The 25,892-nt window shown below is 40.9% G+C and overlaps 1 protein-coding gene across 1 annotated transcript in view; it reads left to right on the top strand.

The window, feature by feature from the left end:
- Positions 1–20,689, top strand: part of ONECUT2 (one cut homeobox 2) — a 42,245-nt gene extending 21,556 nt beyond the window's left edge. Inside the window, exon 3 of the mRNA XM_038744370.1 lies at positions 19,817–20,689. Coding sequence (XP_038600298.1) covers positions 19,817–20,103 — 287 coding nt within the window. The 3' untranslated portion in view covers positions 20,104–20,689. The remainder of the gene's footprint in view (positions 1–19,816) is intronic.
- The last annotated feature ends 5,203 nt before the right edge of the window (positions 20,690–25,892 follow it).

Below are 25,892 nucleotides of genomic sequence, written 5' to 3'. Positions count from 1 at the left end.
TTTTGCTTTCCTCCATCACCAAAGCATAATGAACCAGGAAATCTTTTCCACCTCTAGTTCCATTTATTCCATTAAGTACTATGTAGAGTAATCCAAGATGATGGATTTGCAGTATTAGAACTTTGCTGCGATAGTAATATTCACCACCCAGAAATCATGGCCTATCATTTCTCATCCATCACTAGTTATCCCCTGATCTCTCCAGAATTTCGCTGGGTCTTTGAGCTCCATAATGGATCTCCATGTTACTGGTGCTCAATTGCAAGCTCTGTCTTGCAAAGTGGGCTACTCCACTTAGAAGCAGCTGAGGCCAGGGTTCAGCCTAGGATTTGGCCTAACTGCAGAATTTGCACCAAAATGCTTATAATACCTCACAAATACACACTTCCTGGTATGCCTTTTCCTCCTAAGAACCACTCACTACCTGCCAATATTTATTCAGTCTTTTCAGCATTCCTGGGAGCTGGGCCTCAAGTACATTTTTCCCATTTTCTGGAGGGAAAACAGAGCTTTGCTTAAGAGCAAGTAGTAAGTTAGTGGCACAGCTGAAAATAGATCCCATGACTTTCAGAACAATGGGCCATCCAATATCTTAACCCTGTCTTTCAGTGGTCCCATTAAATGGCCTCCCTTTGTCTTCTTATATTTATAGAATAATAGTAATTGTAGTAAGAGAAGCAGCGTGGCTCAATGGAAAGAGCATGGGCTTGGGAGTCAGAGGTCATGGGTTCAAATCTGCCAATTGTCAGCTGTGAGACTTTGGGCAAGTCACTTAACTTCTCTGTGCCTCAGTTACCTCATCTGTAAAATGGGGATTAAGACTGTGAGCCCCACGTGGGACAACCTGATCACCTTGTATTCTCCCCAGCACTTAGAATAGTGCTTTGCACATAGTAAGCACTTAACAAATGCCATTATTATTATTATTATTATTATTATTTAGCAATAATAATTGTGGTATTTGCTAGGCATTTACTATGTGCCAGGCACTGCACTAAGATCTGGAAGGATACACGAAAATCGGGTTGGGCACAGTGTCTGTCCCACATCAGGTTTAAAGTCATAACCCCCATTTTACAGATGAGGTAACAGAGGTCCAGAGAAGGGAAGTGACTCACCCAAGGTCACACAGAAGACAAGAGGTGGAGCCAGGATTAGAACCTATATCCTTCTGATTCCCAGGCCCGTACTCTACGAGGCCAAGCTAGTATTTGTTAAGTGCTTACTATATGCCAAGCACTGTACTTCGCATTTAGCTCACAGTCTAAGTAGGAGGGAGAACAGGTATTGATTTTCCATTTTGAAGATTCATTCACTCATTCATTCAGTTGTATTTACTGAGCACTTACTGTGTGCAAAACACTGTACTAAGCTCTTGGGAGAGTACAGTATAACAATAAACCCACACATTCTCTGCCCACGAGTTTAGAGATGAGGGAACTGAGGCAATATTTACTCCAAGTGGCATACTAAGAAATCCCCTTTAAACGATGGGTTCAAATCCCCTGATTCCATGGTTTTTCCCTTATGGTAAGCTTGATCTTGAGGAGGAGCATTTTCTCTTTCAGCTCTCTTGGGAACCATTTGGTGAATCACAGCAGTGAAAGCACAGTATACAAGGCCATGCACTAGATGGGCCCCCAGTAGTCTAAAAGAATGAGTGCTCTTCCAAAGCTGTCAAACATCACCAGGGAGTACCTTAGATCCCGGGATAATTGGAGGTCATTGCTCTCCAGCTTAGCTAAAGAAGCTCATTATAAAAACACTCTAGCATCTAGATAAAGCTTCTGGTGGACAAGAGAAGCAATGTGGCCTACTGGAAAAAAACACAGACTTGGGAGTCAGGAGAGCAGAGTTCTAAACCCAGCTCTGCAACTCATCTGCTGTGTGATCTTGGGCAAGTTACTTAGCTTCTCTGTGCCTCAGTTTCCTCATCTGTTCAAAGGGTATTAAACCCTACTCCCTCCTGCTTAGACTGTGAGCCCCTTGTGGACAGAGACTCTGTCTGACCTGATTGTCTTTTATCTCCCCCAGCACTCAATACAGTGCATAGCACCTAGTGCTTGACAAGTACTATAATAATAACTATTAGGTTTGAATCCCGGCTCAGCCACTTGTCAGCTGTGTGACCTTGGGCAAGCCACTTAACTTCTCTGTGCCTCAGTTACCTCATCTGTAAAATGGGGATTAAGACTGTGAGCCCCACGTGGGACAACATGATCACCTTGTACCCCCCCCAGAACTTAGAACAGTGCTTTGCACATAGTAAGCACTTAACAAATACCATTTTTTTTAAAAAAAAGCAAAGCCGCACAGACAACTACAAAGTCTCTTCAAAAAATAATATCAAAACTTTAGTTTGCCTTCACTGGGTTATGTAGGACTTGGGCCATCTTCGCCAGTACCCTGAAGAGCAGATCCCTAAATTCTTTGTGTTTTTCTATCCAAAAAACCATGACTGGACAAACCCCAAGAACAAATGCATTATCCACACAATAAGTCCAGATCCTGACTCTTATCAGAAACTCTTATTAAGACACTCAGGTCATCATGAAGCTGGCAGTGCTAAAGAGAATGACTTCAAGTCGTATTGTCCCATTTTAACCTTTTTTGGTTGCAACATCTCCATGTATTGCCCCTTTATCACTGTTTCTCAGCCTATTGATTATGCATTTAAGTTATGGATACTTATTAAGAGTATGCTCTTTATCGGACTGGCTAGACACGGCCTTTAATATTACACAAATCTTCCCAGGGACAGTTCCATCCCTCCAATATCTGGTAGCTTTTATTCTGTGCAGTCCATGCTGATCTTGGTGAAGTGGCAGTTTATTTTAAAAAGATAAGGTTTCTGCTCCATAAGACGCCCTAATTTGAAGCATATATTTTAAACAACCTCAATATTTTCTGCTGACCAAAAATTACTCTGAAGTTTTAAATGCTCCAGTGGTTTCATCTCCCAACTCTTTTAATATTCATTACTGTTTCCATAAAGATTATAACACTAATTACAGTGGCTTTTCAGTTAATACACTTTGGTGATTCATTAATCTCTCTTCCTCTTGGTGCATCAAATGTGGTCATCTTTCCAGAATGCATCCAAGGGGTAATTATGGCTTTTCCCTTGAATTATCATCTAATGCCATTAGGTTTACTCCACATATTAAGAAGAATTAAACAGGGCAACCTCTCTGGTGTGGTTCGGCCACAGTCTGGAGGAGCAAACAGAGTATTGGACTTAGGGGAGGAAGTTATGTGTGGGAACTCTCATGTTTTAACCACGGGAGAAAAGTAGGAGCTCGGCTTTAACTATTAAACTAGAAAGAACATTGCTGTTTGTCAAAATTGAAGGACAAGGGAGAACAGGAGATGATCACTGAAGTGAAAGTACTTCTAGGTAAATCCTGGCTCATTCTTAGAGAAGAGGAAGAGAGGAAAAGTGAAACTGGTGGAATGGCAACACAACCACGTCCCCTTTTGGTATAATCTGCAGTTGGTGGTCCTTTGCTTCAGAGAAATGTTGTCAGGACAGTTTGTCAGCAGTGGTGAGTACTCTGACACCAAGCCAAGAAAATTAGAAAATTCTGACTCTTCATTGCAATTATATCTCACTCAAACAGCCTAAGCATTCTGAAATGGTCTATATTTTCCAACCAGTCATACTCAGGGAAGGGTGGTGGAGCTGCTGTCTGAGCAGCCAGCCACACATGTAGACTAAACAATCCCAGCTGTGCAAGCATGCTCTAGCATCAGCTGGGCTATATTTGATTATCTTCCCAGATTCACCTCTTTAATGACCACATTAATGTCTATTGGAACGTGCTTGCCCTGTCATTGTCATATTTATGCCCACAGAACTTTTTGTGCATACAGTTCTTGATGTTCAAACACATTTTTAATATTTTAGTCTAAATTGTAAAAAATTTCACTATAACAAATTTTTGGATTAGCATTTATCACGGCTAAGCAGGGAGCCTGGCTTCAAAGGGAAATGTAAGGAACTAATTAAATTCTATTGTATAAGTGAGCCTGACTAAAATAGCTTGAAGGATCTGAACAGAGAAATGCCACAATAATTAATTACTCTGATTAGGTTTAAAAAGTCAAATAATTATCTTAGGCTTTTATTAATGCATCACTGAAAGTAGTACACAAAGGCTGCTACTAGCATTGCTAAATATAAGAGAAAATTACTTAACAGATTGAAACTAAGAAATGTTTTTCCAATAACCCTTGATTTCAAATGAGAGGTCCCAACTATGTCCTACTTTTTGGTTTTGGTAATGGATAACTTTCTATTGTCAGCACCATCACCTTGGGCTAAACCATAGTTAGTCTCAGAGAAACAGGGCACCATTGCAGTTTTTTTTTTCATCTTTTTCAGAACCATCCATTGTGTGATATTTCAAGCATTAGTTAGACTGCTTGATTCTAGACTGTGAGCTTGTTGTGGGCTGGAATGTGTTTGTATTTTGTTATGTTGTACTCTCCCAAGTGCTTAGTACAGTGCTTTGCACACAGTCAGCATTCAGTAGGTATGATTGAATTAGGTAGTTAGCTATGAAAACTTATAGTACAGCATATATTAGCACTTTTTATGTGCCAAGCACTGTGCTAAGTGCTGCAATAGGTACAAGATACAAGACTGTGTCCAGACTGATTAGCTTATATCTATTTCAGTACTTGGTGCAGTGTCTGGCACTTAGTAAGTGCTTAAAGAATACCATTAAAAATCAAAATCAGTACATCTGGAGATCAGTAGATTCACCAAGAGATCAGGCAGGCAAGCGTCACCCCCATTTTATAGACGAGGAAAATGAGGTCCAGAAAATGACTTGCCCAAGGTCACACAGGAAGTCGGTGGCAGAATTAGGGCTAGAACCCAGATCTCCTGACTTCCAGAACTCCCATACTGCATTGGTGCCTGTCTTTCTGCATCTTGGAGATGACTTACAAGGATGGGCAGGGGGGTGATGCTTACAATGAATTTGGCTCAAGAAGCTGGCACATTTGAGCTAGAGTTCAGCAATGAGATGAATAGTACAGTTAACTTATTGGGCCCCTTTAGATGTGGGCTGTGTGCTCTGCTCCCCCTATGGCAACTTTACCAAATATTAATTATGCCCTTAAAATGAGATGAATATTTCTTGATGGTTGTGGCTGAGCTCTGGTGAAAAAATAAAACTGGGCTGCACTACCACAAAGTTTAACATAATAAGTGGGATATCTTGCGTTTCCTAAGTGAAGATCAAATGAAAAAGCTCCTCATTCATTCATTCAATCATATTTATTGAGTGCTTACTATGTGCAAAGTGCTGTACTAAGCACTTGGCAGAGTACAATATTACAATAAATGGACACATTCCCTGAACACAACAATCTTACAGTCTAGAGGAGGACTATAAAGAAATAAATAAATTACAGAAAAACTCACCTTTATTATACTGTCACTTCTTCAGTCTCTAAATCAGGGCCTCTCTCTTTTAAACAAATCTTGCAATAATCCAAGGGACTATTCTCATGAATTGTCTTTGAGTTTCTACATGCTAGGAAACTATTGTGTTAAAAGTGGATTCATTTGAGGAGATAAGGAGTAAGGGTACCTTTTCATCAAAAAAGGGCTGCAACCCACTTATGCATTTTGCTCCCTGTGCACCAACTAACCTTGATTTTGATGACACAATTCTCTTCTAGTTCTCTTTTTGCCTCTATGATTGATCCTTTTCAGCCTCTTTCACCAACTCTTCCTTTACTTCCCACTCCCTATCTGTGGGTGTTCCTCAAAACTTAGTTCTAGGGACTCTTCTCAGCATACACTCACTCCCTTGGGGAGCTCAGCTGCTCCCACAGCTTCAATTCCCACCTCTTCATGAATGTACCCCAAATCTAACATCAGCCCTGACCTCTCTCCCCCTTTGCAGCCTCACACCTCCTCCTACCCCCAAGAGGACATCTGCATGGATGTCCCACTGACAGCTGAAGTTCAATACATCCAGAACAGAACTCCTCTTCTTCCTTACCAAATCCTCTCCTCCACCTAATTTTCCTATCATAGTTGACATCACCATCCCTTCCACCTCTCAAGCCCATAACCTTGGGCCTATCCTTGTCTCCTTCCTCTTTTTCAACCTCCATATTCATTCTGTGGTCAAGTCCTGCTGGTTCCTCCTCTGTAACATTTCCAGATCCTCCCCTTGCTCTCCACCTAGATGGCCACCACACTGGTTCAGTCACTTGTCATATCCTGGCATTAGCCTCCTTGTTGATCTGCATGACCCACTCTCTCCCCTCTGCAGTTGATACTTCACTCTGCTACCTGCTTCATCTATTTAAAATGTCATCCTGCATTAATCTCCCTAATAATAATTATTATTATGATATTTGTTAAGCACTTACTATATGCTAGACACTGTACTAAATGCTGGAGTGGATACAAGCAAAGCAGGTTGGACACAAGCCCCATCCCACGTGGGGCTCACAGTCTCAATCCCCATTTTACAGATGAGGTAACTGAGGTAACAGAGTGAAGAATTGACTTGCTCAGGGTCACAGAGCAGACAAGTGGCAGAGCCGGGATTAGAACCCATGACCTTCTGACTCCCAAGGCCTGTGCCCTATCACTATTCCTACTTCTCAAAAAGCCTCCAGTAGTTACCCATTCCTCTCTGTCAAGCAGAAACACCTGACCATTAAGGCATTCAGTGAGCTCTCTCCCTCCCTCTTATCCACTCTCTTCTCCCATGATACCCAGCTCACATGCTCCATTCCTTTCAAGCCAGCCTACTCATGGTGTCTCGTTCTTATCTCTCCTGCTGCCAAACTCCCAATCCCATCCTCCCCACTGTTAGACAACAGCTTTCCTCATCTTCAAAACCTTTTGGAAATCACATCTCCTCCAGGAGGCCTTCCCTGGTTAATTTTCCTCTTACAACATTATACTCCTCTCCTGCCACTTCAGGATTTTTGGATCAACTAAGCATATGGGCCCTCACACACACCTCCCCTGCCTCTCAACACCCTCATGCTTCTTGCTCTTTTTTTAGTGCCCATCTCCCCTACTAGATTATCAGCTCCTTAAAAACAAGGATCATGCTCAGTAATTCTCTTGCCAGTTCCCAAGAGCTTAGCATAGACGTCTGCTCACAGTAGGAGATCAATAAATACTTCTGATTGATTGTTTGACTGATCAAAAAGCAGTCCAGGGACAGAGCTGGGTCTAGAACTCAATGGCTATAGGAGCCTATGGCTTTGCTTCCTTCCTGAAAACTGTACCACACACTAAATTCCAAGTGTCCGCATGGTCAGCCATTCCATGTGTCAGTCAGTAGAATTTATTGAGCACTTACTGAGTTCAGAACACTGTATTAATAATAATAAGAAGAAGAAGAATAATGGAATTTGTTAATTGTTAAGTGCTTACTATGTGCCAAGCACTGTTCTAAGCTCTGGGGTAGATATAAGGTAATCAGGTTGTCCCAGGTGGGGCTCACAGTCTTAATCCCCATTTTACAGATGAGGTAACTGAGGCACAGAGAACTTAGTGACTTGCCCAAAGTCACACAGCTGATAAGTGGCAGAGCCAGGATTGGAACCCACAACCTCTGACTCCCAATTCTGTGCTCTTTCCACCAAGCTATTGTTCTTGTTGGGAAAGTACAATATAACAATAAACAGACACATTCCCTGCCATCTCTCTGCTTTCTAATGACACTACAGCAGCAGTCACAGAAACAGAGTGTTCCCCTGCTCTCTCTCTTTCTAGTTTTCTCTCTCATTTATAAAATTATCATATTGAAGGGGCCAGAGTATATACAGGGATTTTTCAGCAATCTATCAGTCAAGCAATGATGATTATTGAGTGTCTACTGTGTACAGAATGCTGTACTAAGCACTTGGGAGAGTATTATAGGCATAAATGGGACTCTGATCCAATACACCAAGAAGCAGTGTCCCCATCACTAGACTCCTCAATGCAGTCCAAGGTGAGAGGAATTAGGGGTGGTGTAGGATGCTGATAGAGAACAACTGCAAAACTTTAGTCTTTTAGAATGACTTTTATTAGTGCTGAAGGGTTCACTAAAGAAAAATGAACATTAGCGGAATGGTAATGGCTCTATTTCTTTAACTAATGTCAGGTGATTCCATTATTCCAGTTTTCAAAAGCCTGTTTATGGAGTGCCATGGACCCTTTTTCCAATTATTGCCTTCAAGTGAGTGGCTTTGACCCCAACCCTACTCAGTGCTGGTTGAGAGGAGCAGGTCAATCATGTCCTGCTGGAGCAGTTGATGATTTGTAGGAGCAATTCTCAGATGGAAACATTTGGGGATCACAATGGGCCCTCTCTGGCCCTCCTTTCTGATAAATGCACATCCAGGAAAATCAGTCTCCCTTCAGGTTCCTTGTCAAGAGCAAAGTTAACAGTTCAAGGAAAGTATTTACTGAATGCATTGAGAAATAGAGCGCTTCTGCATTATTTATGATCAGATAACAATAGCTGTAATATGCAGAATGTATTTGGACATAAATTAATGATGTTAGGACACACCTTGCCCTTTCCAGTGGTCAAAAACCTATTAGGATCTATGGCAAATATGTAAAAGCTCATCACATCTCGTGCCCTTTGCTGGCATGCAGGGAATTGGATTTGAGACAAAAGACTAAATAAAATGCTATTAATGGGAAAAAACCTTAACCTTCTCTTTGCTCTTAGTGCCCGGTAAAGTGGCATCAGCAGATGATGTTCTCAAGCCCGGGCCAGGCAAATCACTTTAAAATCATGAATTCCCTTCTCTCCTCCTCCCACCTCCCGCCATTTTTCATGGTCTGTCAAAAACCAATCTGGATTGAGTCCACTTTTTCAGTGCTTTAGAGCTGTTCTGCTGAAAGTGCTTCTGAAGCAAGAACTCAAGGTTATTGCAGATGTTTTTCCTTCTCTAGTCTTTGTGGCCTTCACCCGTTATGCCAGTTCCACAATAGTTCCAAATGTCCTCATGGTATTTTCAAAGAACCCCTCTGATGAATGTTGGGGTGGGGAGGTGGGGGCATCATGGTTCCATATGTTCACAGCCTAGCCCACAGGAAATTGATGTGGACTGAAGAACCCTGTAGATGAGAAAAATGAGGAGCCTAAGAAAGAGGCTAGAAGGTTGAGAAAATGGAGGATTGAGATAGTAGTATTATTTATTAAGTATTTACTGGGTGCTAAGAACTGAGGGACATTATACAGTGGGGAAATAGGGGGCTCAATCCAAGAATACGCCAGAAGACTACTAAAAAGAAATGACAGGAGAGAAGGGAAAGGAAACAAAAGAGTAAAAGGAATGACTGAATGGAAAATTTTTTAAAAAGATCAAAGAATAAATGATAAATTGGAGAGGGGGAAATATGCAGAAACAAAACCTCCAAGAATTACTTGCTCAGAACATCATTTTTTACTTATCTAATGAAAGTGTCTGTTCATAAGTCATTAGCTCACTAGTCTGTAGGTCCTAATACCTATGTCAGGAGTGTGTTGTCTCTAAATTCTGGAAGGGCTGTATCTGTTTAAGACTGTGAACAGGAGTACTGAATTACCTCTGAAAATGAGGACGATTAAATTAATGACACTAAGGTGAGAACAAAAGCTAAGCAGTGTGTCCAGTACAACACTTTGCATTCTCTTAATATACAGTACTGTTAGTGGGTGGAATAGCTGGTGAGTGCTATAAAGACAATAAATTTGAGGTATGAGTTTGAATTCAAATCACAATCTTCAGAATGCTGAGCAAGTTCAGTCTTCTAGATATCCACAAGCCTGGTTATGTTTTAAGCCTGGGGTTAGTAAAGAATGTTGATTTCATGAATTTTATAGTCTATGGGATGGTGGTCTTAAATGAGTAATGTTCCAGGCTGGTAATTTTTCTTAAACTGAATGTATTTAAAGTTGATTATGAAATGAATTTTTAAATAATAAGATGAAAAAATTATTTTTAAAAATGAGATAATAAATATTCCTTTAAAAGCCCAGGTTTCTATTGTGACATATCAATTTCTTAATCTAAATAAAATAATGCACAAGTTTTGGAATAGTGGTGTTATCAAAGGCAAATTAAAATGCTTTATTTTAAATTTTATGGGGATCTCTCAGAGAAAACACAACATGACATTTTAATCTTGAGCACTAAATATCAGTGTATTAGAAAAGTGAATTTTCATCAGACGAAAGATGTCAGCTCTTTATCATCATCATCAATCATATTTATTGAGTGCTTACTATGTGCAGAGCACTGTACTAAGCGCTTGGGAAGTACAAATTGGCAACACATAGAGACAGTCCCTACCCAAATTCTCAAATTCCTCACCTGTCATGGAGGAGGAGAGAACAGATGTTCAATGAAGTGAATTAGTGCAGGAATAAGAAATACTTCATTAACTTAAGGAGAAAAATGACTGTGGATAAATGCCACAAAAACATTTTTAAAAATCCGAAAAAAGAGAGATCCAAGTAGAAATGTAGCTACAATCTGCAGGCAGAGAGAGAGGAGGGAAATTCTAAGCAGGAGTGAAGCGAGATGGAAGATAGAAATCTGTAAGATGGAAAACTTCATTGAGGAAGAGCAAATGTAAGCCATAAATGAAGCACAAGTAAGAACAGGTGCACAGGGTAGGGAGTTGATAATGAAAAGGAAATATCATTTACCTTTAAAAAGATTCTACCTTTACTAACAAAGCCTTCCAAATCACACTGAAATATCAGAAAGTTGCTGGGGGAGATTGTCTCATTTATGTCCAAGTCTTTTGGAAAGCTGATAGATGTGTTGGATAATCAGCTCCTCTCTGATCTCCCATCCTCCTGTCTCTCCCCACTTCAATCTATACTTCATGCTGCTGCCTGGATCGTCTTTGTGCAGAAACGCTCTGGGCATGTTACTCCCCTCCTCAAAAATCTCCAGTGGCTACCAATCAACCTATGCATCAGGCGAAAACTCCTCACTCTCAGTTTCAAGGCTCTCCATCACCTCACCCCCTCCTACCTCACCTCCCTTCTTTCCTTCTACAGCCCAGCCCATACCCTCCGCTCCTCCACTGCTAACCTCCTCACTGTTCGTCGTTCTCACTTGTCCTGCCGTCGACCCCCGGCCCACGTCCTCCCCCGACCTGGAATGCCCTCCCTCTGCACATCCGCCAAGCTAGCTCTCTTCCTTCCTTCAAAGCCCTACTGAGGAGGCCTTCCCAGACTGAGCCCCCTCCTTCCCTTCCCCACAGCACCTGTATAGATGTATATATGTTTGTACATATTTATTACTCCATTTATTTATTTTACTTGTACATATTTATTCTATTTATTTTATTTTGTTACTATGTTTTGTTTTGTTGTCTGTCTCCCCCTTCTAGACTGTGAGCCTGCTGTTGAGTAGGGACCGTCTCTACATGTTGCCAACCTGTACTTCCCAAGTGCTTAGTACAGTGCTCTGCACACAGTACGTGCTCAGTAAATACGATTGAATGAATGAATGAATGAATAATTTTTCATTTGTCTGTGATGCTAAGCTATATGAAACATCATTCACTTCCTAGGGCATTCTGCAGCTAATTGATCCTCTTTCTGTAATTTCTGACAACAAGCCATGAATTGTATTGTGCATTCTGAAGGGCAGCACCCCAGAGGAGACATTTGCCTAGGCCTAGAGCTGCCCTCCTTGGGGCCTTTCCTCTGGGCTTCAGGGGATGTGTGTCCCTACTGCTGTCAGTAGCCCTTGCATCTGTGTTCAGCTTGGAGAAGGAACTGTATAAGAGGAGAGGAGATATTCTCATCAGGGGAGACAGGATATCACTCCAGTCAGCAGGCCAAGGCAGCTTGGAAAAGCAATGGGAGAGAGTAGGCCAAGGCTCACTGTCACCATCGCAGAAAAGCCAGGGAATGATCCTGGCCCTGCTTTATGCAAGCTCCTTCTAGAATGAACTGAAATGTGGATGTTAGTTCTTGTAGTCCAGTTCTTTGGGCCATCAGCATTTCCTCTGGGGAGATACTAAACCAAAATTTCCAGAATGGGTTTGAACCCCTGCCCTTGAGTCCGGGAAAGTGAGGTCCAACCCAATGCTCAATGCCATGGGCACAGACTCATCCTTCAGCACTTATGTATGTATCTTTAAATTATATATTGTAATTATTTATTTATATTAATGTCTGTCTACCCTCCAGACTTTAAGGGAATGTGTCTGCCAACCCTGTTGTCTTGTTTTCTCCCAAGTGCTCTAGGCATATAGTAAGTGCTCAATAAATATCATTGATGGTGATGATGATGATGATGATGACCAGAAGCTGCTGGGAGGTCCAATTCAGACCAGAGTGGCCCTTGGCCAGAGATGAGTGGTCATCTCTGAGTGGGAACACCAGGACACTTGTGGAGACAGATCAAAATTTTGATCTGCTTTGAAGTAGGCTCAGGGTTTGAATCTACTCTAGATCAGGCTCTGAGTCTGGAACCAGAACCCCAAACCTAGCTCAGGTCTAGACTCAAACTCTCAAATCAGCTCCAGAGCCTAACTGGTTTCCTGAGACTCCTGGAATCAGAAATGTCTGGAGAGTGGGTTAGGTTGGAACTGAACTGACATTTTGGGGTTGGATGGACTGGTGAGGAGAAATTTGTGATGCTACCTGCCTCACTCTGGTTAGGAGTAGAGAAGGAGAGATGCTGAGGTATGGGATGGACGGAGGGCATTTGGCCATCTGGACCACCCCTCCCTATTCTCCCTTTACTCCCTTGCCTCACCTCTCTTTATTTGCATTAAGTGGGCCGCTTCTAACAGCGCCTTTATCCCTTCCATTCAGATCCACAATGACCTTTGTCACTGAATGGAAAATTAGTGGCAGGTGAAAGCCTTTCTTTTCTGCAGGAGAAACCACATGGTTAATTACCTTCCCAGTTAGAACATGCTGCCCCCTCCTCAGACTGACAGCCAGATGAAAGTGCAGGATGATACACAGCCTCTGAAACTCCTTTCTTCCTTCTCTCTTCCCCTTTAATCTCCTCATGGAATGAATTATCATTTGCCTTTCAAACCTTTGCCTCCAAAACACGTGCTGCTCAGCAAGGGCTACATGCAACCCCTTGGTGCCTGTTTCAGGAAAAAAAAAAACCAATCCAACTAAACCTTTCTCTTTTCTGCATTTTTCTTGACTCCACAGGACAGAAAAGTCTTTTGAGTTTACTCATATAAACAGATTTGAAATTGTTTCCTTTTTATTTGGCTGCTGTGATATTAGGCATTTTCCCTTTCTCAAAGAATAACATATCCATTATTTGCTCATAGATTAGACTCAGATACATCATGCTGGAATAATTATCCCCAGTCAAGTTCTATGGCTGTGGTAAAATCAATGCACAGGTCTTGAGTATGGGGGCTGGGCAGAACCCCTGGACCAAGAAGAGGGGTACTAGCTCTTTTTTCCTCCTCCTCATCTTGAACCGCATCAGTCCTCCTTTCCCGTGCTGCGTCCTATATCCTTTGTTTATGATCACAGTGATCACAGTTTCTTTTTTTTATTGTACCTGTTCAGCACCTACTATATGTCAAACACTGTTCTAAACTCTGGGGTGGATACAAGTTAATCAGATTGGACATAGTCCCTGCCCTACATGATGCTCACAGTCAAAGAGGAAGGGAGAACAGATATTGAATTTCCATTATTCAGTTGAGGAAACCGAAGCACTGGAAGGTTAAATGACTTACCCAGAGTCACACAGCAGGCAAGTGTCAGAGCTGAGATTAAAATCCAGGTCTCCTGACTCCTAAGCCTGAGGGCTCCAGAGACGGAGCCCTAATTGAAAAGTCTGCAGAGTTTGGGTTCAGCACTGTCCCAGCCCTAGCACAGAGAAAGAATTTCCCTTGGGAGAGTTGTGCAGGACCAGTTTGAACCCTGCCAATCTGTTTGCTTCAGTCTGTCACATCATAGGGTCAGAATGCTTGCTTTACATTTCCTTTTGTAATAATTTGTATTTTAACTCCAGGTAGGTTTGGTTGAAAGACCCCTTCTTCAGACTGTGGAACTTTCATCCATGTTAAAATCGTTCTGATAAGAACAAAAGCTGACTTTAGAAATCATTCCCAAATCTCACCTTTCTTTCAGTGAAGTGGAAGGAAGTGGAGGACCAGCAGAACAGAAATGGGGTTTCTAAATCAAGCACTGGAGTCCTGGTCTCCCTCAGAGCTCCCTTAGAAAGCCAACTCATTAATAGAGCCTCTTCTTGATGTGGTCTGCAGTGTACTTTCACCCAGATCCCTATTCTAATCATCTCAACCCATGATAAGGTCCAAGTGGCACTCTGACAGATTTTTCAGCAGTCTTGGAGGGTTCTGGGTCATCTACCCTATCCCTAATTCACCCAGATTCTTCTGTGTTCATCGTATCTCTCAGAATTGCAGGGTGCTCTTGTGCCACTTTTCTGTTTTCGTTTAATTTCTTAAGAAAGCCCCTGGGACAAAACTCAGCAGGTTGGAAATTCCTGACAGAGAGCACCCTAATGAATATGCATGAGAGGTGTGCAGAGTGGCTTGGTTATTCTAATTAACGGCTACAAAAGTATCTTTTGGAAGTGAGGAATTAAAGCAATTTCAGGTCTTCACTTCCTGTCTAAGACTTTGGTGGCTTCCGAGGGTTACTAGGGAAGTGTAGAATGGATTTATCCTTCCTTGTCTCCCTGCAGTGTGCTGAACATTCAGTCTTTAATATTCCTTTCTTAAATGAAATAGAAATTAGATGAAGTGAAATAGATTAATTGACCACCAAATGTCATCTGACAGAATGGACATTTTACTAGCATCAGCTCTGCTTAGTCTCCTTATTAATGAAATTTGGGGTGCCCATGACTAAGGATGGGATGTGACTTGACCAAACCTCTTATAGAGGGTTTTCAGGCTGTCTTCCCTTCGGTAAATGTATCTCCCTCATCACCTTTGCTTATCATTACTGAGCACTGATAGGTTGCAAGATCAAGGACTGGACAATATGCAATATAGACCTACATGGACTGACGTGATTCAATCAGTCCTAATCAATCAATATTCATTGGGTAACTGCTGTGTGGAGAGTACTGAACTAAGCACTTGGGGGTATAATAGTGGTAAAACACAGTGTAGTGAGGGTGGTAGTGGATTAAGAGAGTTGATCTGTAAGAGGGAGAGAACTGATGGAGTTTAGGATGTGGGAAAGCTATGCATTCAGACAAACTTCACCAGGAAAACAGGACAAGAAATGAAATGAGGAAAGGTCCCACATAATAATAATAATAATAATGATAATGATAATAGTATTTGTTAAGTGCTTACTATGCGCAAAGCACTGTTCTAATAACACTTTGGAGGACCTGCATCCCAGTCAGTCAGAGAACTGGATTCTAATCCTAGCTCCACCACTTGTCTGGGTTGCCTTGGGCAAGACACTTAACTTCTCTGTGTCTCAGTTACTTCATCTGTAAAAGGGGGATTAAGACTGTGATACCTAGATGGGGCAGGGACCGTGTCCAACCCGATTAACTTTTTTCTACCCCAGTGCTTAGTACAGTGCCTGGCACATAGTAGTACTTAACAAATGCCATTTTAAAAAAAAACCACTTTGTTCCTCTCATGCCATTCTACCTAATCAATATCATCTTTCTCACTGTTAACCCCTTGTTCATGTCTCCTCTCCTGTTGGAATGCCCTTCCCCCTTCATATCCAACAGACCACCATTCTCCCATCTTCAGAGCTCTACTGTGGCATAGAGGATAGAGCAAGGCTCGATAAATCAGAAGGTCAGGGGTTCTTATCCCAGCTCTGCCACTTGTCTGCTGTGTGATATTGGGCAAGTCACTTCACTACTCTGTGCTTCAGTTACCTCATCTGTAAAATGGGGATTGAGACTGTGAACCCCAGGTGGGACTGGGACTGTGTCCAACTGATATGCTTGTATCCACCCCAGGTCTTAGTACAGTGCCTGGCACATAGTAAGCACTTAACAAATACCATCATCATCATCATTATTAGTAGTAGTAGTAAAATCACTCCTCCAGGAAGCTTCTCTGATTAACCTCCCTTTCTCCCACCTTATTACCTCTCTTCTGCATCACTTATGCCCTTGAGTCTGTACCCCTTAAGCTTGTCTATACTCACCCCATCCCAAGCCTCATAGCACTTATGTACATATCCTTCTACTCTTCTGCGTTCCCTACCTGCAATTTATTTTAATGTCTGTCTCCCTACTACACTGTAAGTTCTTTAAGGATATCAAATGGTCCCAGCTGCTTAATACAGTGTTCTACACACAGTAAACATTCAAAATTGATCGATTGGTAAGCATCTGATTGCCCAAATTCACAGGGGAAGCTACATCTGAGAAGCAGCATAGCCCAGTGGAAATAGCATGGGCCTGGGCATTAAAGGACCTGAGTTTTAGTGTTACCTCTACCACTTGTCTATTGTGTAATATTGGACAAATTGCTTCTCTGTGCCTCAGTTTCCTCATCTGTAAAATGGGGATTCAGTACCTATTCTCCCTCCTACTTTGACTTTGAGTTCCCTGAGGGACAGAGACAGCATCCAACCTGATTAATTCATGTCTACCCCTGTTCTTAGAACAGCACTTGACACGTAGTAAGTGTTTAACAAATTCTATAATTATTATTTTTATTATTAATATTATTATCACATATGGGATGTTTTCTTTTGGCTGCTATGAATGTGTTCTGTGCAAAGGCACAGCACCAGCAGAGCTTCCATTCTTGTCAGAGTTTATAGCCATCTCAGACCGTAAGCCCAGTGCAGGCAGGGATTGTCTCTCTTTATTGCTGAATTGTACCTTCCAAGAGCTTAGTACAGTGCTCTGCACACAGTAAGCGCTCAATAAATATGAATGAATGAATGAATGAATGAATGAATGAATAAAAATACAACTTGGGACAAACATGTGCTTCACAGCTTCAGGAAGAGTTCAAGCCAATTCTGGTTTTCTTTTCCCACCCAACCTTTCCAGCCAGGATTGAGCCTATATCAAGCAAAAGGAGATAAGTGGATGCAATGCACCCAGGAAACATGAGCTCAACCCTTAAATTTAGACCAAATAGATGACCAGATTAAAGATTCGTGTTCTCAATTATAAAATATGCATCCAAAAAGGAAGAGTAGGAGAAAGCACATTGACTAGTTGTGACTGCATATCTATTTTTCAAAATCTTGTGCCTCCATGTGATATCTTAAGTTTGAACCTTGCTATCGGGTGGTTTTGGATAGTGATTTTCGAGTCTACCCGATAATATGTTTCATTCTTGTTCAAAATGGAAATCAGAAAATCAGTAAAACCTTCACCCTCCCATAACCAGACTTTTCAACAGTTAGACCTGGGGCCCCAGAACTCATATTTGATCTGAATCACAGCTTTGTGCTCACCTTTTTATTCATTGAACAAAAGAGCCATGTGAAGCTGTCTCCCTCTTGGCCATTTATTCCCAATCAACACAGTCACTACTAAGCAGTCACTTGCCCCTCTGTATTTGATTCTGTGCTCAGAACACTCAGCACAATGTCGATGCTTAATAGACATCATCATGAGCATTCTGGTAAATCCCTCCTGCTGCTCTTTCTCCATTGCTTTCCAAGCTCTGGTTTCAATCTGGCCCCGGTGCTTTCTGAGAACGTCAGTGTCATTTGTCTCAAGGCCATGTATTTGGGTTCATGTTGCTTGCTCCGATAGACTTTCTTGCCATCGAAGCTATTGGTAGCCACATCTGGTTGTGCGTTCGGCCCTGCTCACCCCTCCCAGTTGCACTCCTCTGGCCTGAGTGAACCCTGGTGACCTGAGGCCACACAGACCAGCAGCAGAAGGATGGAATGGGGATCATTCATGCATTCATTAAATCATATTTATTAAGCGCTTACTGTGTGCAGAGCACTGTACTAAGCACTTGGGAAAGTACAATACAACAATAATCAGTGACATTCCTAAGATGCTCTCTGTCAATCAGGCCTACATGGTTGAGGCAGGATTTCTGGGGTGGGCTCAGAGGCAGGCTACTGGAAACAAGCTTTCAGACAGTTTATCTTATCTGTACAGTGCACCCACATGTTCATTTGTTTGGTGTTGAATGCTTTAATAAATGCCACAGTTCTTATTAATTATTATGATGGTTTTGAAAATAAAAGTGACACTGACACTGGTGCCCAGATTCAGATGTGCCTATTTATTCCTGGAAAATGCTTGTACTGGCAGGTAGACATGGTCAGTGAAGTGTGAGTTTCTGTTCAGGCTAGTTTCTGTTTTGTCCTTTTCAACCAGGCTTATATTGTGTTCTCAGTAAGGACGGGCAAAGTAGGATGAATATTAGAGACTTAATTTTATAGAAATACTGACAGGATTAGGGGTGAACATTATTTACCGTGGGAAGCTGGGCTCTACAATAGTCTCTCAAATTCAGTTGTTCTCATTTGTATTATCTTTAATTTATTTTAACGTCTACCTCCTCCTGTAGACTTATGCCTCTTGTGGCAAAAGATTGGATATACCAACTCTATTACCCTGTACTTTCCCAAGTGCTTAATAGTGCTCTGCCATAAGCCCTCAATAAATACCACCATGACATGTGCAGGTTACTAATTGTATTTAGAGCTTACTGTGGGCAAGACCCTGCACTAGAGCTTGGGAGAGTTCAGTAAAAGAAAAAGACCAAGTCCCTGCCCTCAAGGATCTTACAACATAATGGGGGGAGGCAGGCAGACATAAATTGTACATAAACACGGATCAGAAGGAAAAATGGGGGTGTGGTTGGGAAAAACAAAGGTCTGAAAAAATGAAATGAATGAATAAGTAAATGGAATATATAAATGGATATTCACATAAATGCTAAGGATGGCTGTTTAAATGATTCAGCCAGGGGTGATGGAAAAATTAATTTGAGATTGCCTCCTGTAAGAGATTTGTTGTCAGGAAGGCTTGTTCCTAGTGGAACCATGTCTCCAAGCATTTTCCTCCCTCTCTCCTCTACCCCATCATTCTATCACTGATATATATCTTATCTGCCTGCAGAATTGCTCAGAGAACAGAACCATGTCTCCAAGTATTTTCCTTTCTACCTCTAATCAGTGAATCAATCAAGTTTTTCATATATATTTATTATTGAGTGCTTACTGTGTGCAGAGCACTGTACTAAGCACTTAGGAAAACACAATACAATAGAGTTGGTAGATGTGATCCCTGCCCACAAGGAGCATACGGTCTTATCACTGCTTATTTATCTTACTTTTCTGCTTACAGAATTGCCCAGGTCATTCAGAAGCTCTTTCTTTTATTTGATATGTATGAAATCCCAGAAAAAAAGTGTTTCTCCTTTGATCTATTTAATCACTTTGAAAGAAGTAAAAAGGCAGTCCAACTTTATTCTTACAATGAAGTTGGAAGCCTTTTCTTAGCTTCAGCTTGAGAAATACTTATGTCAGCATCTTAAGTTTTTTTTTGCAGGGGGAGCCTAGGAAGGTGCTTTCTCCATGTCAAAGGTCTACAGGCTCCCCGAGAATAATAATTTCATTCATATCACCTTCTTTCAGAAGTGAAGTCTCTTTCTGACTCGATACAGTGCTGAAACAGACTGTTCCAGTTTAGCTGTCTCTCGGGCCCTATCAGCACCTCCCATCTCAAGAAGACAAACTGGGAAGCAGGGGGGTTATTGACAGCCATGAAATTTGCACAATAAAGTTTAACCGTTTACATCCATTGTACAGTTTCATCAATGATTTCAATGGATCACCTGCTCAGTTTATGGGTACTTATGCATACATTGATTCTTCTTCTTCTCTTTCCTTTCAAGCATGCAAACGCAAAGAACAAGAACCGAACAAAGACAGGAACAATTCCCAGAAGAAATCCCGCTTGGTTTTCACCGACCTCCAACGCAGAACACTCTTTGCCATCTTCAAGGAGAACAAACGCCCTTCCAAAGAGATGCAGATTACCATTTCCCAGCAGCTGGGCTTGGAGCTCACCACCGTCAGTAACTTCTTCATGAATGCCCGGAGACGCAGCCTGGAGAAATGGCAGGACGATTTGAGTACTGGAGGTTCCTCGTCAACCTCCAGCAGTTGTACCAAAGCATGATCGAAGAAATCTAAATTGGGCACAAGACAACTGTAAAAGAAAAGCAAGAGGAAAAAAGACCCCAGAGTCTTAATGGGGCCCTTCACTGGTGATTTGAAAGCACAATTCTCTCAGAAAGAAATTTCTATTCTAGCTGTAATCATAGGACACTTGTTCTTTTTTTATGGCTCTTTAGTCTAAGTGCAAGCTGAAAAATAATCTCTTCCAACCAAATGCGATCATCTAAGCACGCTAAGCATACCAGAAACATAAATGGGTCTCTCCGGAAACAAGTTTATTTACTACTGTCAAAGCCAAGCTCACAAGCTCACGATTGCTTAAAACATCAACTGTCTCTTTCAGGCAAATTCTCCTCAGAGACCGGGGGATTTTGCCTGTGTGAGGACTTCAGAGATTGGGCCCTAGGGTTGCTATATTAAGAGAAGAGCTGTAGATGCATGTGACCTCATTTACTTTCCGAATGCTTGGCCTTTTTACACCCCAGTTCACCCGAGTTCACCATCACACCCTAAAAGCCCCCAAAATGAAAATTACTGAGCACAAAGTTTAAAAACGGAAATTAAAACTTCAAGAACCTGTTTTTCCAACTCGGGCATCTTTTGGTTAAAAAAAGTCAAGGAAGCCTTTAGGCAATCCAGTTTAAGGTTTCCTTTTTTAAAAAAAAAAATTCCACATGGTCTTGGATCAGTAAAAATCCAGTTCACTTGAGCTCAGAGTATCAAGCACAAAGAAGATAAATACAGAAAGAAAAGAAAAAAGGTTCTGGATTCTCCACATCCACAATTCAAGACACTCTGATGATGAAGTCCTTGTGAATAGTATGGGAACATGGCTTCAAGCACATTTTGCAGTTTGCCACAAATTCTGTGTTTGTACATGATGCAGACACACACTCAGGAGGTCATTTTAACTGCTATGGTACATGGAGCAAATGCAACATAATGAAAGATCTAGATTCTTTTAGGTCATTACTGTGCCCTCTTTTGTTAATCGTCACCCAGTCCCTTCTATCATGCATAGTTACCACAGCATAATTTTCTTTATCACTAGAGCACATTTAGGCTTTTGGTGGTTGTTTCATCTATCCCTGAGGTAGAATACCTCAGTGTTTTCTAGTATTTGAGACAGGTTTGATTTTCATATGAAACCCAAATCCCTTCCACTGTTAAACCATCCCCGCATAACGGATCATTCAAACTGGAGAAAACACAGCACACCAAAGAAGCAGAATACTGCAAACCAAAGACATTTATTACTTGCCATTTTCTAGCCTAAAAGTACTGTGATTACTTTTAGAAATCGGAAAGCCTTTGCAATCCCAAATCGCATCTGCAGCTCGCATATGGCTTGCCATATTGCTGAGCTGAAGGGCAACCCTGAGAACATTGGCCAAGTCACACATGGAGTGGCCCAGCCTCTCTAGCGACAATTAACGGTAGTCAACTTCAGTCAGCGCCTACAGTTCTTATCGCTTACCCCAGAGATTGCGATGGTCACTTGATGTGTGCATATTTACCAGTGAATGGCCCCTTTTTGAACACCAACTACAGTGTTCAAAAGCAAGCCAAACGCTGCAATGATTCTTTAAAGACACTTGAGACTTTTTTTATGTATTAATCGAAACCAAAGAAACTTTTTCTGCACCTACTTCTTCTGCAACAACAGCAAAACCCGTCCATTAAAAAAATAAAAATAAAAACCAACAACAACAATAACAAGGAAGCACGCCAGGAAAACAATGTAACACACTGTGTTTGGACAAACCTCTTGGGACATTTTAGGAAGCAGATTTCAAAGAAAGGGTTGAAACCAGAATGAAAACCAAATTTGAAGCCTATGTGGTTGCTGCTTCCTTCGACAACTCACTTGGTAATCTTAAAGTTGAAGATTGTCTTTAATTTGTGCCTATGCAGTTTTTCAAAAGAATAAGGAACAGAACAACCGGAACCTCAATAGCTACAATACCAAAGACGAGGATTTCTCACATCTTTTGTTTCAGTTCATTATCTCTTCTTGCATGGCTAAAATGCTAATAGCACCATTGATCTGTGTAAAGGTAACCACTTCTGTTTCTTAGAATAAGAAGAGAAAGGGTCATATATTTGAGGTGGGCTTTTTTTTTTAGGATTTTTGTTTTGCTTTAAGGTTTCTACCCCGACATGGAATCTCTCCATGGGATTCCATGGATTCCAAGTATAAGATGTTGAGATACCAATCTAATTTCTCATCCACATCCAGGAGAGTATGTAGGAAGTTACTGTTACTTGAATGTTTCTTGCTTCAACACCTCAGATTAGTTCCATGTATGTCCAGAGCTTTAACCATCTCCCTACTCTTAAAGGATTATATATTAACAAGATCACCTCTTCATCCACTACACCAAGGGTTTGCAAGATAATTACTGCTGCATTTCCATGTGATTGTGACATCCAAACAGGGCTTCATTTAAGTTCAAACCTTAGTTCCATTTATAAAGAGAAATATAAATATATGAAACTATCTTAAGATTGCAAAAGAGATAAAAAAGATATTGCCAACAAAAGTCATGTTATTACTGATTTGGGTCCTATGGCTGTGAAGGATTATGGTATTTTCCACACCTTTCAAGAGACAGATAGCTATTGCAGACAAATATTGTTTGAAGATTGCATTGCAACTATCTGGGTAGAGGTAAAACAGTAGATGAACTTTCCAGTCAATGAAAAATGAGTTTCAATATGTAAGTTGTTCATTACTGGTGTTGTAGTCCCCAATCTTCCAAATCACCACCCCAAACAAGTTGTCAAGCCCCATCTTATATTTGGCCCCAGGCTCAGAATGGCTCCAATGATAGTCATTTGATGCAACTTCATGGGAATATTCAACACAGAGCTTTCCTATGGATTGGCAATGATGAGAATCTAGTCTTTTCCCTAGCAAATTCCACATCCCCTCCAGGTTTTCTCCGCACTCATTAAGTGCTCAATAAATAACCATTGATTAATTCTGAATTTCCCCACTTGCTGGAAATGCTGAAATGAGGGAGAAATCTGGCACCTGCAGAACTTCCTGAGCTCACGTTGCTTCAGGCACATCAGGTTTCCTCAGGGTGATGACTACCAATCCTATTGAAAAGCCTGAATGCAACCGCAGTCAGCTCTGGGGCAAGAAGCATCTCCTCAGTGCTGAGAAGCAAAGTAAGGCTTAGGGAGAACTGGATTCTTCTGGAGTTTCTGTCCTTGGGAGCTCTGTGATTTTAGTACATCTCTCTCCCCATGTATGTTGCTCCATATGAATCCTTAGTACCTCTGGTAGCGGAGTGGAACATAATAAGCAGGGAGACTAGAGCCCTGAATACCTCATAATCTAACATATGATTTTGGCCTGAATGAATTTTCCTTTACTTCCTATTTATTTTACTGTAAATCTCACTTTTATCATTTTTCAAAGGACTAAGAGAAGGAAATGTCCTAAAGAAAGGCAATGTTAAATATGGAAGATCATAAAGGTGAGATTCATGGTGGATTTTTTTTTTCCTAAATCCCAGGCTAAAATTTGAATTTCTGGCCACTTTGATCAGTGGGAAAGGAAACTGTGGCCTTTGATTTAGGAAACATGGATCATTTTTATTGCATTCAATAAACAGTTCTTGTGATTATGTAACCTTGGCATTCGGGACCTTGATGCATTCTAAATTCACAGAAAATATCTAGGTCAAAGGGCATTTTGTTTATGGACATTTCAGTAGTACTTTCAACCTTTTTCTAGATCACTAGTTGTGACCCATGAGTGATTTTGCAGGAATTGACTTAAATAATGTTAAAGTATACACCAAAGAGAGAATCTCACCACTTTAAAAAAAACCCTCAGATTTTCAAGTCCATTCTCCGTGACCTGAATTCCAAAATTCAGAGTGCAATGATTTATTGTAAAAAAACCATAAGAATGTCAGATAATGGGAAGTAGCTCTGAAATTTCTTGAATTTCCATTTTAATACTAAGTGTACATATTTGGGGCTTAAAATCTCCAAAAGGCCCAGATCTCTGAAGAGGGGTGGAATGGACTGGAAATTCTGACTTGACTCTCATTTGCCACAGAGACCTACAGTATATGGGCTTCAGCAAAACAGCAGAAGCAGTATCAAATAGGAGTATATATTTGTCAAATATAAGTTGTCAGGAACCTGAAATCCACCAACACGAGAGCTCAAGATTTAAAGAAATAAAAGAAATATATGTTTTCCCACATATAATTGACTATTAATATGTGTGTTCTATTATAAAGGTGTCTGTTCAATTGTACCATTAAATGTCCATCATGTGATTCACAAGCAAAAAGTACATGGCAAAAACTGCAAGGACATGGGAAACTGATGGAATTACAAAGGGCGCCCGATGTCATTGCTATGTAACGATAGAGATGTCAGTGTCCCCACGTTCATTTGTTTTTCAGGATGTTGTACTGTATGAAGGTTTTTTTCTGACATACAGCTGTCTTTAGAAAATGGAATGGAGAAAAAAATGGCACTGTAATTGTGTTTGTCGTGCTGCGTCTACTAAAAAACAGAAAAGGAAAATTGCGCAATTATTCAAGTTTGCAAAGTGGTTTCTGAACAAAACAGCCTTGCAGATAACCAGACCTATCCAAGATAACTTATCCAAGACCTAGAAAGATTCTCAACAGTCCAACCGCAGAGATGATGATTCTATTTATTTTATTATGGGATGCAGGCTGTGTAGATGGGGTATGGGGAGAAAGCAGTCTAATCAAAAACAACACTTGCAGACTTGCAAAGATTTTGCATTTATCAGCAAGGCTTTATTGATGTGCCACATTAGACTCAATCTGGGATCAACCCCCTTGAATTGGAAACTGCATGTCCAGATCAAAGCATACTCTTATTCTATGCTTCCGTAGTGATCTTTAATAGTGGAAGAGGAAGCAATGTAGTTCTCAGGAGAAAGCAACTGAAGCCTTGTCTGCTTTCTCATAGCCGCCCCAGTCATCCTGCTCCTCTACATTGAAAATTTTCTTTTTCTATTTTTTAGATCACATCGTGTGTTTGACTCTAGACACAGGTATACTAAATGAGGTACAAAAGCTGCTATTAAAATTCTGCTGAATCTCTCGGGAAGTGGATAAAAACTCATATATAGGCCAATACTTTAGGCTTAATGCTCTCTTTGGATTCTAATTAGTCTGATAGCATGTATAGAAAAATCACTGACTGTTCAGAGACCCTCAGTAATACCTATGACAGAGTCAGGGAGGTTAAATATCTATTCTCAGCTTTATCCCCAAATTCTGAGTTGGATGGTTTAAACTAATCAGTTAATACTTTCTTAATGTAGGAGCTAATGGGAATTGATCTAGTGCTGCAGATTTGGGCCTCTTGTTTTGTCAGTCATCCCATTAGGGTCTTCCATTCCATCATTTACTGCAACAGGCCTTTATGTAGCACAGACCTCAGAAACAAGTATTGCTGAGAGCATGGTTGGTATATGTGGTGCCAAAGTGAGTACAAGTTTGTATAATGTAAACAGATGTTCACATATGTCCACGGAATATATAAAAATATTGCTCTATCTGCAAACATATATATGTATTTGTCATGCATGTATATGTTTACAAATACCTTATTTAATGCTTTCTCAAAATAAATGGAAAAAGGCTACTTCATATGGATGTGTTAGATCTTCCATATGCATCTTTTTTTATTTATTTGCTATGCTTATTTAAAACCAAAGTTCAAAAATCAAACTGTATCCCAGCATCTTTATGTATACTTGGAATTACTATCATGGGCACA

The sequence above is a fragment of the Tachyglossus aculeatus genome, chromosome 3, assembly GCF_015852505.1.
Source record: "Tachyglossus aculeatus isolate mTacAcu1 chromosome 3, mTacAcu1.pri, whole genome shotgun sequence".
Classification (NCBI taxonomy): domain Eukaryota; kingdom Metazoa; phylum Chordata; class Mammalia; order Monotremata; family Tachyglossidae; genus Tachyglossus; species Tachyglossus aculeatus.
Note: the sequence above shows the minus strand (reverse complement) of the source record. Positions and strands in the feature narration are given on the sequence as shown.